The sequence below is a fragment of the Dermacentor silvarum genome, chromosome 1 (genome assembly GCF_013339745.2).
Source record: "Dermacentor silvarum isolate Dsil-2018 chromosome 1, BIME_Dsil_1.4, whole genome shotgun sequence".
In the NCBI taxonomy this organism is placed as follows: Eukaryota; Metazoa; Arthropoda; class Arachnida; order Ixodida; family Ixodidae; genus Dermacentor; species Dermacentor silvarum.
The window spans coordinates 194,162,079-194,175,715 of NC_051154.1; the positions used below are offsets into that span (position 1 = coordinate 194,162,079).

The 13,637-nt window shown below is 44.7% G+C and overlaps 2 protein-coding genes across 2 annotated transcripts; one reads left to right on the top strand and one right to left on the bottom strand.

Moving 5' to 3' along the window:
• Positions 1-2,437: 2,437 nt before the first annotated feature.
• LOC119450990 (uncharacterized) lies at positions 2,438-6,424 on the top strand. Its single transcript, XM_037714429.2, has 2 exons — positions 2,438-2,710; positions 5,391-6,424. Exons 1-2 carry the CDS (start codon positions 2,438-2,440, stop codon positions 5,745-5,747), a joined length of 630 nt encoding a protein of 209 aa, XP_037570357.1. The 3' UTR covers positions 5,748-6,424.
• A 5,597-nt stretch (positions 6,425-12,021) lies between these two features.
• On the bottom strand, positions 12,022-13,408 carry LOC119450999 (uncharacterized). Its single transcript, XM_037714440.2, has 2 exons — positions 13,212-13,408; positions 12,022-13,152 (listed from the first exon to the last, which is right to left on the bottom strand). The coding sequence occupies exons 1-2, from the start codon at positions 13,315-13,317 to the stop codon at positions 12,365-12,367; spliced, it is 894 nt and encodes a 297-aa protein (XP_037570368.1). The 5' UTR covers positions 13,318-13,408; the 3' UTR covers positions 12,022-12,364.
• Between the last annotated feature and the right edge of the window lie 229 nt (positions 13,409-13,637).

Consider the following 13,637-nt stretch of genomic DNA (forward strand, 5'->3'; position numbering starts at 1 on the left):
TTTTTCTCTTAATGTGCGGCAAGGAAGGAAGGAAGGAAGGAAGGAAGGAAGGAAGGAAGGAAGGAAGGAAGGAAGGAAGGAAGGAAGGAAGGAAGGAAGGAAGGAAAGAAAGAGTGGAGAAGGAAAGGCAGGGAGGTTAACCAGTTCAGCACAACCGGTTTGCTACCCTACACATGGGAACGGGATGAGGGGGAATGAAAGATGGGGAGGAGAGAGCACATAGCACAGCACACACATCGTCAGTCACAGTCCGTCACTCTTGCGCGCCAAAAGCGTTATTGGTGCTACCGAGCTACTGAATACCCTACGATGTGATGTCTCCTCACCCACTGCAACTTCCGCAGCAGCTGTCTTTTTGCGTCATATATATTCAGACAATATATATATATATATATATATATATATATATATATATATATATATACATGTCTAATATTCATACATGCGCCACGCGCAGACTTCGCGGCGGCGCCGCAGTGTGGCGCAGCGTGTCCAGGGGGAAGCGCGAGAGAGGAGCCCTTTAGAGTGCCTCGATGCGAGCGCCCGCGCGGGCATCAAGGCACCCTAGGAGCCCTGCTGCAGTACACGCCGCATACATGACGACGCGTTTCCGCTGTGGCCTGAGAACGGTGTGATGCATTGCTTCAATACTAACCTGGCTAGCTTCGACAGTCTTCATTGGCTCGAAGAAGCGAGTGTAGAAAACATGGACATATGGAGGAACGCGGCCGGCGTCTGCTTTGTCCTCGTTGTTACTCTTGCGTCCACGTTTTTTTACGCCTGCCTTTTCAAGACCCGAAGCCTTACCAACTCGCTCAGCTTTCTCTTTTTCTAAGATCAAAAAGAGAGCAAACTTGTGCGACCTTGCAAAATCACAACCCCATTTCCAGGGAAGCTGTTTCTTTCGCGAGCAGTTCCAATAAGTGTGTCAGTTTCCTATTTTCGGCCACCTATACTGTAAAACGTTACCCGCATATGACTGGCCAGTTTGATACCTTGCCTGCGTATAACGCTTTCGAGCACTTGCTAAGGATTAATTTACAAACGCAGTTTCTGGGTTGTTCGTAAAACAGAGAATGCTTCCGATTGCTTACACACGTAATTTACTACGACGACCGTAATTATATAGTACACACTATTAGAACTCCGCCTACAATTTACCCATACCCTGCCCCTAATTTTAAAGAAATATAAACAATGTATCTTGTAATATAAACGTGCTTCGCAAGATGCACAAGAAAAGAAAAGAGGACAGGGCAGAGATCTGTCCGGTCCTATTCTTTCTTGTGCATCTTGCGCAGCACGTTTATATTTCAAGTATGAACCGACTAGTCCGCAAGAAAATATTCAGGTATCTTGTTTTCGTTCACCGAGGGTACCGATACCACCGGGGAAACCAAATACGAACCTCATATAACACCTTTGTAAAGAGCCCAGGCTAAAGGCTCAGTAATTATTTACAACGCTTCTGATTAGGCCTGAAACGTTAAGGTTTCGCTACACATTACACTTATGATGCCCCCTATATTCACTGAATTTTACCTTGGTGTGCTTTACAGTTCGTTTAGGACTCTGGGAATCATTGCAGAAAACGGCAGTATGATATTCTAGAACGCTTGAATAAGCATTTTTCTACAAAGGCTGTAATTATCCTACACAGATGAAACATTTATATTTCGTTGTTCGCAACATACTTCCTACTTTAGCGAACTATAAACAACGCACCTCGCATATAGTTCGACCAAGAGAATGGGAAAACCGACTACATACCTCGTAAAGGCAGCATTCAGTGAATATATCAAAGCACATAATTACCATGCAAACTTAAAATTGTCGGTAAATATCACCCGTAGAATGGCCCCCATTTTCTCTAAATATGCGATCGCTGCGTTTTTCTTCTCCCAGGAAGCGGGGAAACTTCGTAAGCGTTTACCATAACGCCTCTAAACAGGCTGAACATTAGGGTTTAGCAACTTTAATTTAACCCCTAATTAATGCACACATTTCGAAAGTTGCCTGCGTATCGCCCCTAATATTTCCCACATTTCCTTAGAATATAAATTTCGTGATAAATGTAGTTCTTTCACCACACCGTGAAAACAAGCATATACCGTTTTTGAACGCTTGTATAGTCGTATACTAACAGCTTCGCTTTAAGACCCTCTCTCTCTCTCTCTCTCTCTCTCTATATATATATATATATATATATATATATATATATATATATATATGCCATCGGCTTGGATGCTAAGTGGAATGTAATGATATTTGATTTGTTATTCGAAAAATTGCAGATGTTCACTCACTCCCTACCGCGGAGTGAGCAGCTTCGACGCATACGCACTTTTCTTTTGTTTTTCTTTTTTTTTCCGGCGCTTCTTCGCGCGCGAGACCGCAGAATGAATGAATGAATTAATTAATCAATGAAACAGGGAGGATGCAGCCCAGCTCGTTCTTGCTGTGCGCCTCGACATGCTTGGTACTGGGATCCTTATGCCGCTGGACGGCCGCCGCACCGCAACACCCGGGATTCAACCCGCTGCTCGAACGCCAAGCCGAATCGACACCCCAGACACCGCCAGCACCGCAGCCTCCGGCGCCGCCGCCGCCGGGATGGTTCAACTTCCCAGGGGTCAGCGTGGTTGTGCCGGCCTTCCAAGTTCCGAACTTCCAGTTCGCGGTCGTCAACTGGACGTTTCCCGGGTTTCAGGTCTGTACGGGAGCCTGCCTGCGTGTAACCTCGGATATTGGGTGACCGAATATATATATATATATATATATATATATATATATATATATATATATATATATTGCGCGAACCTAAACTAAACCATGAAAGTATATACAGGGTGTCCCAACTATCATGCAGCAAGATTTAAAAATATGCAGATGCTACGTAGCTGGACAGAACCAAGGTAATGTTGTTTGCCGTCACTTGGAGATATATAGTATTCTTTGCACTGCGCCTAATTAGACAATTAGTCGTAATTAATTGATAAACTTCTCAAATAGTATAATTAGATGAAAAGTGTCAATGAGAAAATTGTAGAGCAACATGAGAAATTACCGATACAGCTTTCTGGTGCTCAATATGTGCTACATAAAAGTGTTTTTCCGAGCGTGAAAGAAGTCCGCGAATACACGCAAGGTGCATGCCTCGAGTGGCCAGTCGCGCGGCAATTGTGTTTCTACACAGTATCAGTTAGAACACAGAGGCAGTCGTGTTTCTACACAGTATCACTTGCAAGAATTCTTCTAGCGTGTCTTTGCTCTGAGATATCCGACTCCAAATTTTAATTGTTGTTCGCATGATTACGCATGCAAGAGAGTTAGGATCGGCGCAAAGCTCCTCCTGATGTGACGCGGCTGTTGCGTGCGGCGTTTAGTCTGACAAAGGGGCGGAGGCATTGGAAAAGATGATAACTGTCCCCCTTACTCTCTCGGCTCGAAATCAAGATATGACAGCGCGAACGCCGCACACAACAGCAGCGTCACAAAAGGAGGAGCTTTGCGTCGGTCCTCACTGTCTTGCATGCGTAATCTTGCAAACGGCAATTAAACTTCGCAGTTCGATATCTCGGAACACGGATGCGCTAGAAGAATTCTGCCAAATGAAACTAGAAACACGATTGCGTCTAACTTTTCATTCCAAACATGCCTGCTTACTGCAGCCACTAAATAAGGTAATTATTATAAATTTCAGTTAATTAAGCTACCGACATCAATAATTACCGCCTCATTCTGTGTCCCCCTGGCAGCATAACCTTACTGTAGAGGTGGTCTTCACGTACATCTAAGAGCCTAATTTAAGAAAAAAAAAAAAAAAAGCCTGTCGACTTAACTTTGATCACTCTGTATATATTCTTTTACACTATGGAACGAAACCGGAAAGGATAAAATTACGGCTGCTGGTTCAGGTCTACTCTTTTTCAAAAAACCTTGTGGAAATGCACGAGGAGCTGCACGGTCGTTTTAGAAGTGGGAAGACCATTGTATGACATTTTCAACGCTCTTAAACTGAAGTATGTGCTACAGAAAAGTGCGAATCACGTAAACCGACCCTAAGCGACTGAGAAAGAAAGAACAACACAGGCACCTATCGTTTTTTTTTTTTTTTTTCAGTATTCACACGAGACCCTTTCAGCACTTACTTTGTTGGGTTAGCGTGAATGCTGCAGCAGCGACGTTTAGCAACGACCGGCATGCCGCGCAGAAAGAAATATTTTTTTAAGAAAAAGTGCGGCATTTTTTTTTTTTTTGAGACAGGTGCATGACACATGTGCCTGCGGAGTGCATGGAGAGAATCCCACCGTAGTTCCCAAAGGAAGCTGCAACAAAAACAGAACTGCGTTATCCGCCAAGTCCCGACTGCGGTGCTCGGAGTCGGGACTTTTACGGAAGTAAGAGGTTTCCGCGAAGCGCTCATGTTATACCACAAATCTACGCTGCTATACGACAAAAAAAAAGAAAAGAAAAGAAATGTTCATTCTGGCAGCCTTATAGTGTGCCTTGTGGCTCCGACAGAGTTACACAGGTTTAATGACATTGCTTTTGATTGGCCGTGAAATTGACGAAAACGCTACTACTGCAAAGAAAAAATGAGCAAATGCGCGAAGCTCCGGCCACTTCGCGTTTTAATTCTCCTTCCCCTATTTGAGAGCTCTAGAAAGTTACGATTAGCGTGAACTTTATCGGATGCAGGAACGTGAAGCTGCGGCGGCAACTTTCACTTACGCCACTTTCTTCACTGTATATTGATTCGATAACGAATTCGAGTTCTACAATGAATAAGTTATGCATTATTTGCCATTGTGCATATGGACATAAAACATCTCGAAGCGGTTCTAACAGTTTTTTTTTTTTTTTTGCTCCTCGATTGAACCCAAACTTAACAGTTAATAGGCGATTTGAGGAGCATAACAGTACGTAAAGCAACATGTAATTTTAGCAATTGTTCTGCGCTTTTCGAGGTGCAAAATATGATAAAAGCAGTCGATCACGTTTGTTTCATGCCACGACACTCATTTCAAGCAGGCAATAGTGCTTAGCGCACAAAACAAAAATCGTGATTTATGAACATTTAGGTGCAGAAAACAAAGCTCAATTCCCACATGCTGAACGAAAGGACACAGGCCCACGCGCATAAAGAAAACGCAAACATTCCTGACCTCTCAATTGGGTGGGACAACCGGAATTAAGACGCAAGAAGACGGGCTTACTGTACGAGAAATGTGCAACTGCACGAGAAATGTGGGAATAAAAAATCCCTCAGTAAGGCATTTGAACCTTATGCCCGCACTTTGCGAGCTGCTCACGTAATGAGTCTGGACAGGCTAGCCCAATGGAATTAAAACAGTCGTCTACCCCACACTCCTTGCTCCACTTTCCAGACTCCCCAGGTACCTCAAATTCCATGGATGCCTCAGATGCCTCAAATGCCCCAGTTCAACTTCTCTGTACCCGGTTTCGGCGTCCTGCCAAGCATCCCAAGTCTTCCCGGACTTCCCGGATTTCCTGGACTTCCCGCTGTGCCTGCCATGCCAAGTTTTGTAGGCTTGTCTGGTGATATCCCCGATGTTCCTGACATTCCCGATGTCCCGGATATACCGGACATTCCAGATATCCCGGATGTCCCTGATGTTGTCGGCGGTACAGATGCCTCGCCGTCCATACCCGTGCCTCAAGATCTGCCCCCGTCAGCGCCAATCGCAAGCGAGAAACTTCGAGACCACAGGTCGTCGCAGTGAGCAGAAGAAACGTGCATGGAGCCACGTGCTCCACGCACAGCGCTTAGGACTGCTGCTGATAAACAGCAATCCGTAACATGGTGGAAACGAAGTAAATTATACGAGCTAGCTTGCAGGTGTTCTTAGTGTTGTAACAAGGCAGGCGGTTTGTGTTCATGAAAAGAGTGGCCAACTACGCGCGCACGCACGCATGCACGCACCCCTCTCCCTCTCCCCGGACGCACACACGCGCGCGCGCACACACACGCACATAATACGCCAAGATTGGCACCGAGGTGCAAACGAGCCAAAAAAATTGTCATGCAGATGCTATATGCAATGACCGTCCAACAACGAATGAAACAGCCAGTTTATCTGAAGGGCAAGTAATTAAGGAATCTCATCGCTTTCGTTCCCAAAAGCAAACTTTCGGGAGCTTGTGGTCCGAGGTATATCTCAAATGCGAGTAACACCAGTTCACTTGAAAAAAAAAATTACTCGCCATTACACATTCGCTCTTCGTACAATTGCCACAACAGCAGCATCCTTACATCTACATTTGCGCCTGAAACAGTATAATTCACTACCTGGTTTCCTTCATAACACACGGGGCAACATATTGAGCTGTTTTTGTTGCGCACCCCCTGTGCAGCAATAAACTTCTAATTTGACTATTAAAATGGTGGAAGCTTTTGCTGCCTCCTAAAGGACACGACCTCAACTCAGCAATTGTGCGTGCGTTACGGCGGGACTACGACACCGGCGTGACGCGCCACCTTTAAGATTTGTGGTTATGCGCAGGCATCGGTACCTTGCATGTCCTGCAAACGATTCGATGTGACCTCATGTTCGCGTAAATTGTGCGCTGGCATATACGTTGTATGAATGGTTCTTTACTTTTAATTTCCACAAAACCGGTCTAGCCGTTACCATGCATCGAAACGATTTCAGGAATGGTTGCTTGGCTCACGAGAAAATAGCGAACAAGAATATCTGCATATGAATGGATGAAGTCAATGGAAAGCGTTTGTGAAATAGAAGCAAAGCTTATCAATGCCGATGATGAATACGGAATAAGGTTTGGCGATATGTGGATAAAACCTTTTTTTTTTTTTGTGATAATGAATACGGATTAAGGCTTGGGGATATTAGAGCCCGATGGAGGACACTTTTCTTGAAATGCGTTCTTGGTTCTTCGGAGAAGTGTACACTTCACCGAGAAACCAACGGTAATGCGAAGGAAGGTGTGCCACCTCATTCTTGCGGTTCAGTAGGACACTGATTTTACAGACATGTAACAAGTATATGTAACCCGAAAGAGTCACCTAGGCAGGACAATTTTTCAATTCAATTCAATTCAATTCTCTTTATTTACCAGAAAGTATTCTCCTGGGCTAAACGCTGCAAGAGTACAGCTTGACGGGGCCCAGGAGACCATACATACATGGCAACAAGTGACAGGTAAACAGATAACAGATGTTTAAAAGCCCAATACACAAAAATAAACAAGTTATTTCCGCAGATAGTAGACATGATTATACATTGAGAACCTGTACTCTTACTGGTAGAGCCGAAAAAAAGAAAAACAATGCATTTGTGTTAGAATGCAAAACAAACATTATTTCAAAACTAACAAAGCACAATTCTACAGTAATACGTATACAACACTCTAATTTACTAACAGAAAGAAATGATAACACCACTAATACAAGAACTAACTGCAATAGGACAAAATAAGATCAGTTATATATCGATAGCAAGTAACAAGAACTAAACAAATGAAGACCGTGTTTTGATAGATAATTGAATGAATAAATAAATTAGTAATTCAGAAATATTTCACGTAATATATTTACTGTGGGTTTCTCTAAGTCATTATGTTTATTTAGAATATATGGAAGGTTATGTTTCAAAGACTGGTGTTTATAGTCGGTACGAAAACGGGGTATAAGCCATTCTCCCACGTTTCGAGTAATGATATCATGATTCTGACGCTGCAGAAATGCAGTAGTCTGAATGAAGTGTTGCAACGCAGAAGAGCAGGTGTAAAATGAACGCAGGATGCGAAACTCATACAAATCTTGGATTTTTATTAATCTGTGAGTGCAAAAGTATGTCGAAGTCGGTGATAAATAACCAATGTTGTCAATGCGACAGACAGCTTTCTTCTGTAAAAGTAGTATTCTATTTATATTACGCTGAGTCGTAGTAAGCCAAACCAAATTGCAGTAGTTTATGTGTGATTGAAATAGAGCGTGATATATTTTAACTTTTATTTGTGTTGGGAGAATTTCGCGGCACCGCGATAAAACTCCCGTAGTTAAAGAAAGTTGCTTACATAAATTATTTATGTGAGAATCCCAACTTAGATGAGATGAAAATGTTACACCAAGGATGTTGTGTTCATCAACAATGTCGATTTTATGTTCTGCATACATAATATCTTGGTTAACGTTGCATGTCTTGTTTCTAGATCTGAAAATTATTACCTTCGTTTTCCCGGGGTTAATTTTAAGTTTATTTGACAGTGACCATGCTTTAATGTTACTTAATAATCGGTTACATCTTTCTACCAACTCATCCGCATTTTCGCCAGACAGCAAGACTGTGGCGTCATCGGCATATATGATAAATTGCACAGCTTTGTCGATGTTTACAATGTCATTTATAAAGGCGTTGAAAAAAAGGGGACCTAATACGCTTCTCTGAGGGACACCTCTACTAACCGGCAATGAAGATGAGCGATGGTGTCCCAGACACACGCATTGTGATCTATCTGTTAAATATGATTTAGCTAAAGCCAGAGGAGTGCCCCGAACACCATACATTTCTAGCTTATGCAATAGTATATTATGGTCAAGGGAATCAAAAGCCTTAGTGAAATCCTTGAACAGGCCTAATGTATAGAGCTTGTTGTCGAAGTTTTCTAAAACAAATTCCTTAAGCCTTAACAAAGCTAACTCCGTAGACCTTCCTTTCCGGAAACCAAACTGGGCGTCACTGATGATATCAGCTTTATTGAAAAAATCTGAGAACCGGGTATGCAACATTTTCTCGAAACCTTTAGCAAATACTGGTTTAATAGATATTGGGCGATAGTTTCCCAGCATGTTTTTGTCTCCACCTTTATACAGAACGGACACCCGAAAACACTTCATTTGACTTGGAAGTTCTCCGGACTCCACTGCTAAATTAAATATATAAACAAGTACAGGGGCAACATACTCTAAAACAAATTTTATAGGTCTTATCTGAAGATTGTCTATATCTAATGCACTACTATTATTAAGACTCATAAATGTTCTATAAACTTCTGGTTCATCTGTGGGATTAAGAAATATGCTTTCAGGACGTCGAATAATTAAGTCATCTACGAGTGAGACACCATTATCTGGCGTTATACTGGAAGTGAAATGTTTGTTGAAACAATTAGCAAGGTTTACACCGGTGAATACGCAATTGTTTACTGTAATTTCAACTGGCATGACGTCTTTCTTGCTGCGTCCCAGAACACTGTTTATAGCTTTCCAAGTAGTATCTGGGGTTCTAGTACTGATACTAGAAAGCATTAAGTTCTCGTAATACACTATCTTTGCTTTTCGAAGCTCACTGTTAAGTTTATTTCTAAGTGCTTTATATTCCTCCAATAAACCCTCCACCAGAGTCAGTCCAAATTGCCCGACACGCCATGCCTGAAGCACTACGAGCTCTTTCAGAACTATTCGTGAGGCTCAAGTACGTAATTTTAACTTGTTCGCTGACAAAACATACTTTTCATCGAATTTCATGCCCGAAGCAATGATTTTCGACAGAACTGGAATTATTACCGTCCCAAGCTTCTTTTGTTTTATCCCAAGCCGAAATGTAATCGATATATCGGAAAAATACATATCTTGGGAATTAATGTTCGACATTTTGAAAAGCTGCCGAAGCAGAAGCTAAACGAAAGATTACATACATACAATAAAAAAAACTCATTAAACCATTGTGTGAAGTATGAATAACATTGCGACATTACACTTGTATAACAATAACATTACACTTGTATACCAATATTTGGTGTCCAATAACTAGGGACTGTGTACGGAGTTTCGTCACTACTACAGGCTTGAGAACGCGCGTTGTTGCACATCGTGAACGCCACTTCTGACCAGGCCCAGTACGATGGAGAAAAGATAACGAAGCTGTTCTGCAACGCTTGCATGTAATCATGTCAGGGTTGGAGCCTTCAATGTTGAGCCTCAAGATTTGAATTGGGTCAGGGCCCAGAGGCAATGTTCTTTTTTTTTAAATACGGAAAGCGATTGCTTTGACTACTTTATCTTAGAATCGCGCTGATCTTTATCAACCTTTCACGGATCCTATAAGGAGAGACAAACACTTTTGGGGGCCATATAGACAGAGGCTATAGGAATTGGTCCAATTGGGAATTACTCAGAAGCAAAGCAGCTCATTGTGGATACAATGGCAAGAAATACATAAAGATAAAGAAAATATTGTTTTACAAAAGTGTACACTGTGAAAGGAGCGAGCACAACTACAGGAGGACGAGAGGTATGCTAAGTGGCCTCGACATACAAACAAGAGCGAGGCGCCGTGGGAATATGAGCTAGGGAAGTTAAAATTGTGATGGACATTGTTGGCAGTCATAAGAGATGTACAACGATATAATTATGCTTAAAGTGGCACTAAAGCGAAAGATTATTTTAGTTGTAAGTAAATTACCCTTATGCAATATCAAGAAAGACATTCTGACCTTGAGAGGAGGCTTCGTAAGCCAGAAAAAAAAAACGCGAAAAGGCGCGTGATGACGCCGCCTTGAAGATCCCGCGCCAGTTCACTGACATGAATTTTGACGGCTTCTGCTCGGGCCTTAGTTGTTAACTATTTGTACGTAAAGACGGACTAATTTGGTGTTTGAAAAGAGCCAAAGATTGAACTTAGCAAGTTTAGAGTGATGGGGGCGAAATGCGAAAACACCTGTGTACTTAAATTTAGGTGCACGTTAAAGAACCCCAGGTTGTCTCCCACTACGGCGTGCCTCATAATCAGAACTGGTTTTGGCACGTAAACCCCCAAAAAAAAAAGCAAGTTTAGAGAACTGTGCAGGGGTTGACTTAAATTCAAAGACTGATTGAGGCTCACAAGGACACATACGGGACCGCGCTAGCAACTGATTGTTATTGAAAATTCGCATGTTCATGCATATATCGTATATGCAAACTACCGGGCCATCCAGGGAAGCTTTGGTAAGAGAGTCTGTCATTTCGTTTAAATTTATTCCCCATGACCCGGTATCCAAATTGAGTTTACTACTTGTAAATGTTGAGTAAGTAAACAATCAAATGTACGCAATATTTACGAGCCTGTTCTCTCAGTAAGTGCTGAGCACAGGGATAGCGAATGTGTTAAAATAACGGATGTTCATACATTTGATGGCAACATGCACAAGGTTAGAATGATAACCATTAATTCAACCCGAAAAATAGGTGTAAAATCGGGAAGTCCAAGAGAGAAATACCAGCTAAGGTGAGGAGAGAATACTCCGGCGCTCTCGTCACACAAGGAGGCATCATTAGCAATTATGCAGTTGGTCTGGAGATACGTTGTGTTACTCTAAAAGACCACATAAATAGGTCCTGGGCAACATCTTAGCATTCTTCGCATAAATATGGGGGAATTGAATGGGGAGACTTGGCGAGGGGGTAACTTGAAGTGACACCCATAAAGATGCTCATGAACACTACACGCATTTTTCAATACCCCACCCCCACAAGAAAAAAAAAGCGTGGTATTGAGAGAGCGAGAGAATAAACTTTATGCAAAAGAGAACACGAGCGTAGGTAGCTCCTCCGCTCTGCAGTGGGTGGTCCCCTCAGTCCAGGAGTCCAGCGGCCTTAGCTGCACTTCTCGCTCGGTTGACCAGGTTGAGCTGGTCCGTCGAGTCGGAGCTGGGCAGCGCTGCCTCCCATTGCCGTGTGGTGGGGTGTGTTATGGGTGTGAGCTGTGGTGTGCTTGCGCAAGCCCATACCACGTGGTAAAGCGTTGCGCATTGATCGCAGTGTGGGCATTTATAGGAATACAGCGCAGGGTGTATGGCATGGTAAAGTCTCAAATGTGGATGTGTTTGGAGTTTTCGCCATATTACGGCTTCCTCTCTCGTCGGAGGCAGCGGTAGTGTTCTTCGTGAAAGGTGATAGTGTAGTAGGATGTGCGTGTATACGTTAATGGTATGGGCTCGGGATGGAAGTGCTCGTAGCGGCCCTCTCGCGTGATATTGATATACATGGCTGAATGTCGTGATGCCTATCATACAGGAAGCAGTTCCGATGAGACCCATGAAGGTGGTATAATAACCTTGCTTGTCGAAGATGAATCGCGCGCTCTCCCACGTACCTTTCCTTCCAAAGAATGTACACAGCGAAAGCCGCCAATTTATTATGCTTCACTCCGATTGCCATAAGTGATCGCTTGTTGTGCTTCACGGTGTGATAAGCGCGAGAGCTAACTCCCGTCACACTTGTCCAGAATGCTCTTGACGAGTGCGATGGGGCTGCTTTCACTCGGGCTGTTTGAAAAACTTCACATCTGTTATCGAACACAGGGAAGCAAGATGCTCTCCTTGGTTTATTGTTGCACTACTGGGGGATGGCAGCGGCGGCGACGGCCGGCACGTCTCCGGCGCGCTCCACTACTCCGTCCTGGCCGGCCACTTCGGCGGCATAGCTGGACTGCGCGCTGCTGCCCGGGTCGGCCACACCCGAGGCGGATTCTTCACGGACATAAAACTTGGACGGCTCCTTCCTGGCATATGCAATGGCTGGCTCCCCGTAGTCATACTGTGGGTAGCGCTCGTTCCAGGACTGCTGCATATGGCCGCCGCCGTAGTCCGACTGCCACGAGCCCCACTGCTTGGCGTTTCGCCTGGGTGCCGGCACTGCGGCGGCGGAGCGCCGCTGCTTCTGATAGCCTTGGCGCTGGTAGCCAGTCCGGTAGTCGTACCCACCGGCCGCGTACTCCTGTTCCGGCTCCCTGTGACCTTCGTCGACCTTGAAGCGCTCCGCCGAGGCGATGGCAGCGTCCGACTCCAGCGGAGCCGCGTAGGATACCTGGTAGGAGTCGGGGCGCCGGCCCACTTCAGCCGACTCGCGCACGGCTCGCCTGCGGTAGTTGTCCCAGCCGACCTCTGTGTCCGATGAGTAGTCGCCGTTCGGGTAGTAGTAGCGTGGGTTGTCCAGGCGCCTCCGGCGTCTGTGGGCGTTCCGGCGCAGCCTGCTGCGCGGCAATAGGCCGTAGCTGCCTGCTGGCTGCACAGCCCCGTACTCCTGGCGGCTGGCCGGCGCCAGCGCCGAGTTGACGCTCAGCGGCACGCCAGCGGATCCGGCCACAATGACGGTCCTTGCCGCGGGCTCGCCCTGTCGGTTGTCTGCAAGGAGGGAGAAGCAGTATCAGCAGCGCACTGCCGAAGTCGCTCACATTTCCTACCTGCAGCATCCTGATCCTGTGCTCCGACCGCAGTAGGGGCGGCGCCCAGTCCGGTGACCGCTAAGATCAAGAACAGCCACATAGCTACCATTCCAACCTGCGCCATGGCGTTCCTCCTCTTCCTCGTCGTGGCGCGAGGGGACTGCAGGCGCCACTCGCACCTTACGCCACGTGTATGGAAGCTCAGCAAAGAAAAGGAAGTTTGGGAAATTATATCGACGTCAGTGTGGTTACATATTGCACCAAATATTCATGGTTTTTGCATAAACGTGTTTTTTTATATAAAAGAAGTTAGAGAGAGAGAGAGAGGGCGAAGCAAGTTCAATGACAGGAAAAGTAGAGAAGCTTGCCCCTGACCTGATACTCCACAGTATCTAGCACGACATTACTACACAAGAAATCGAAACACACATTCAGCTAATTAAA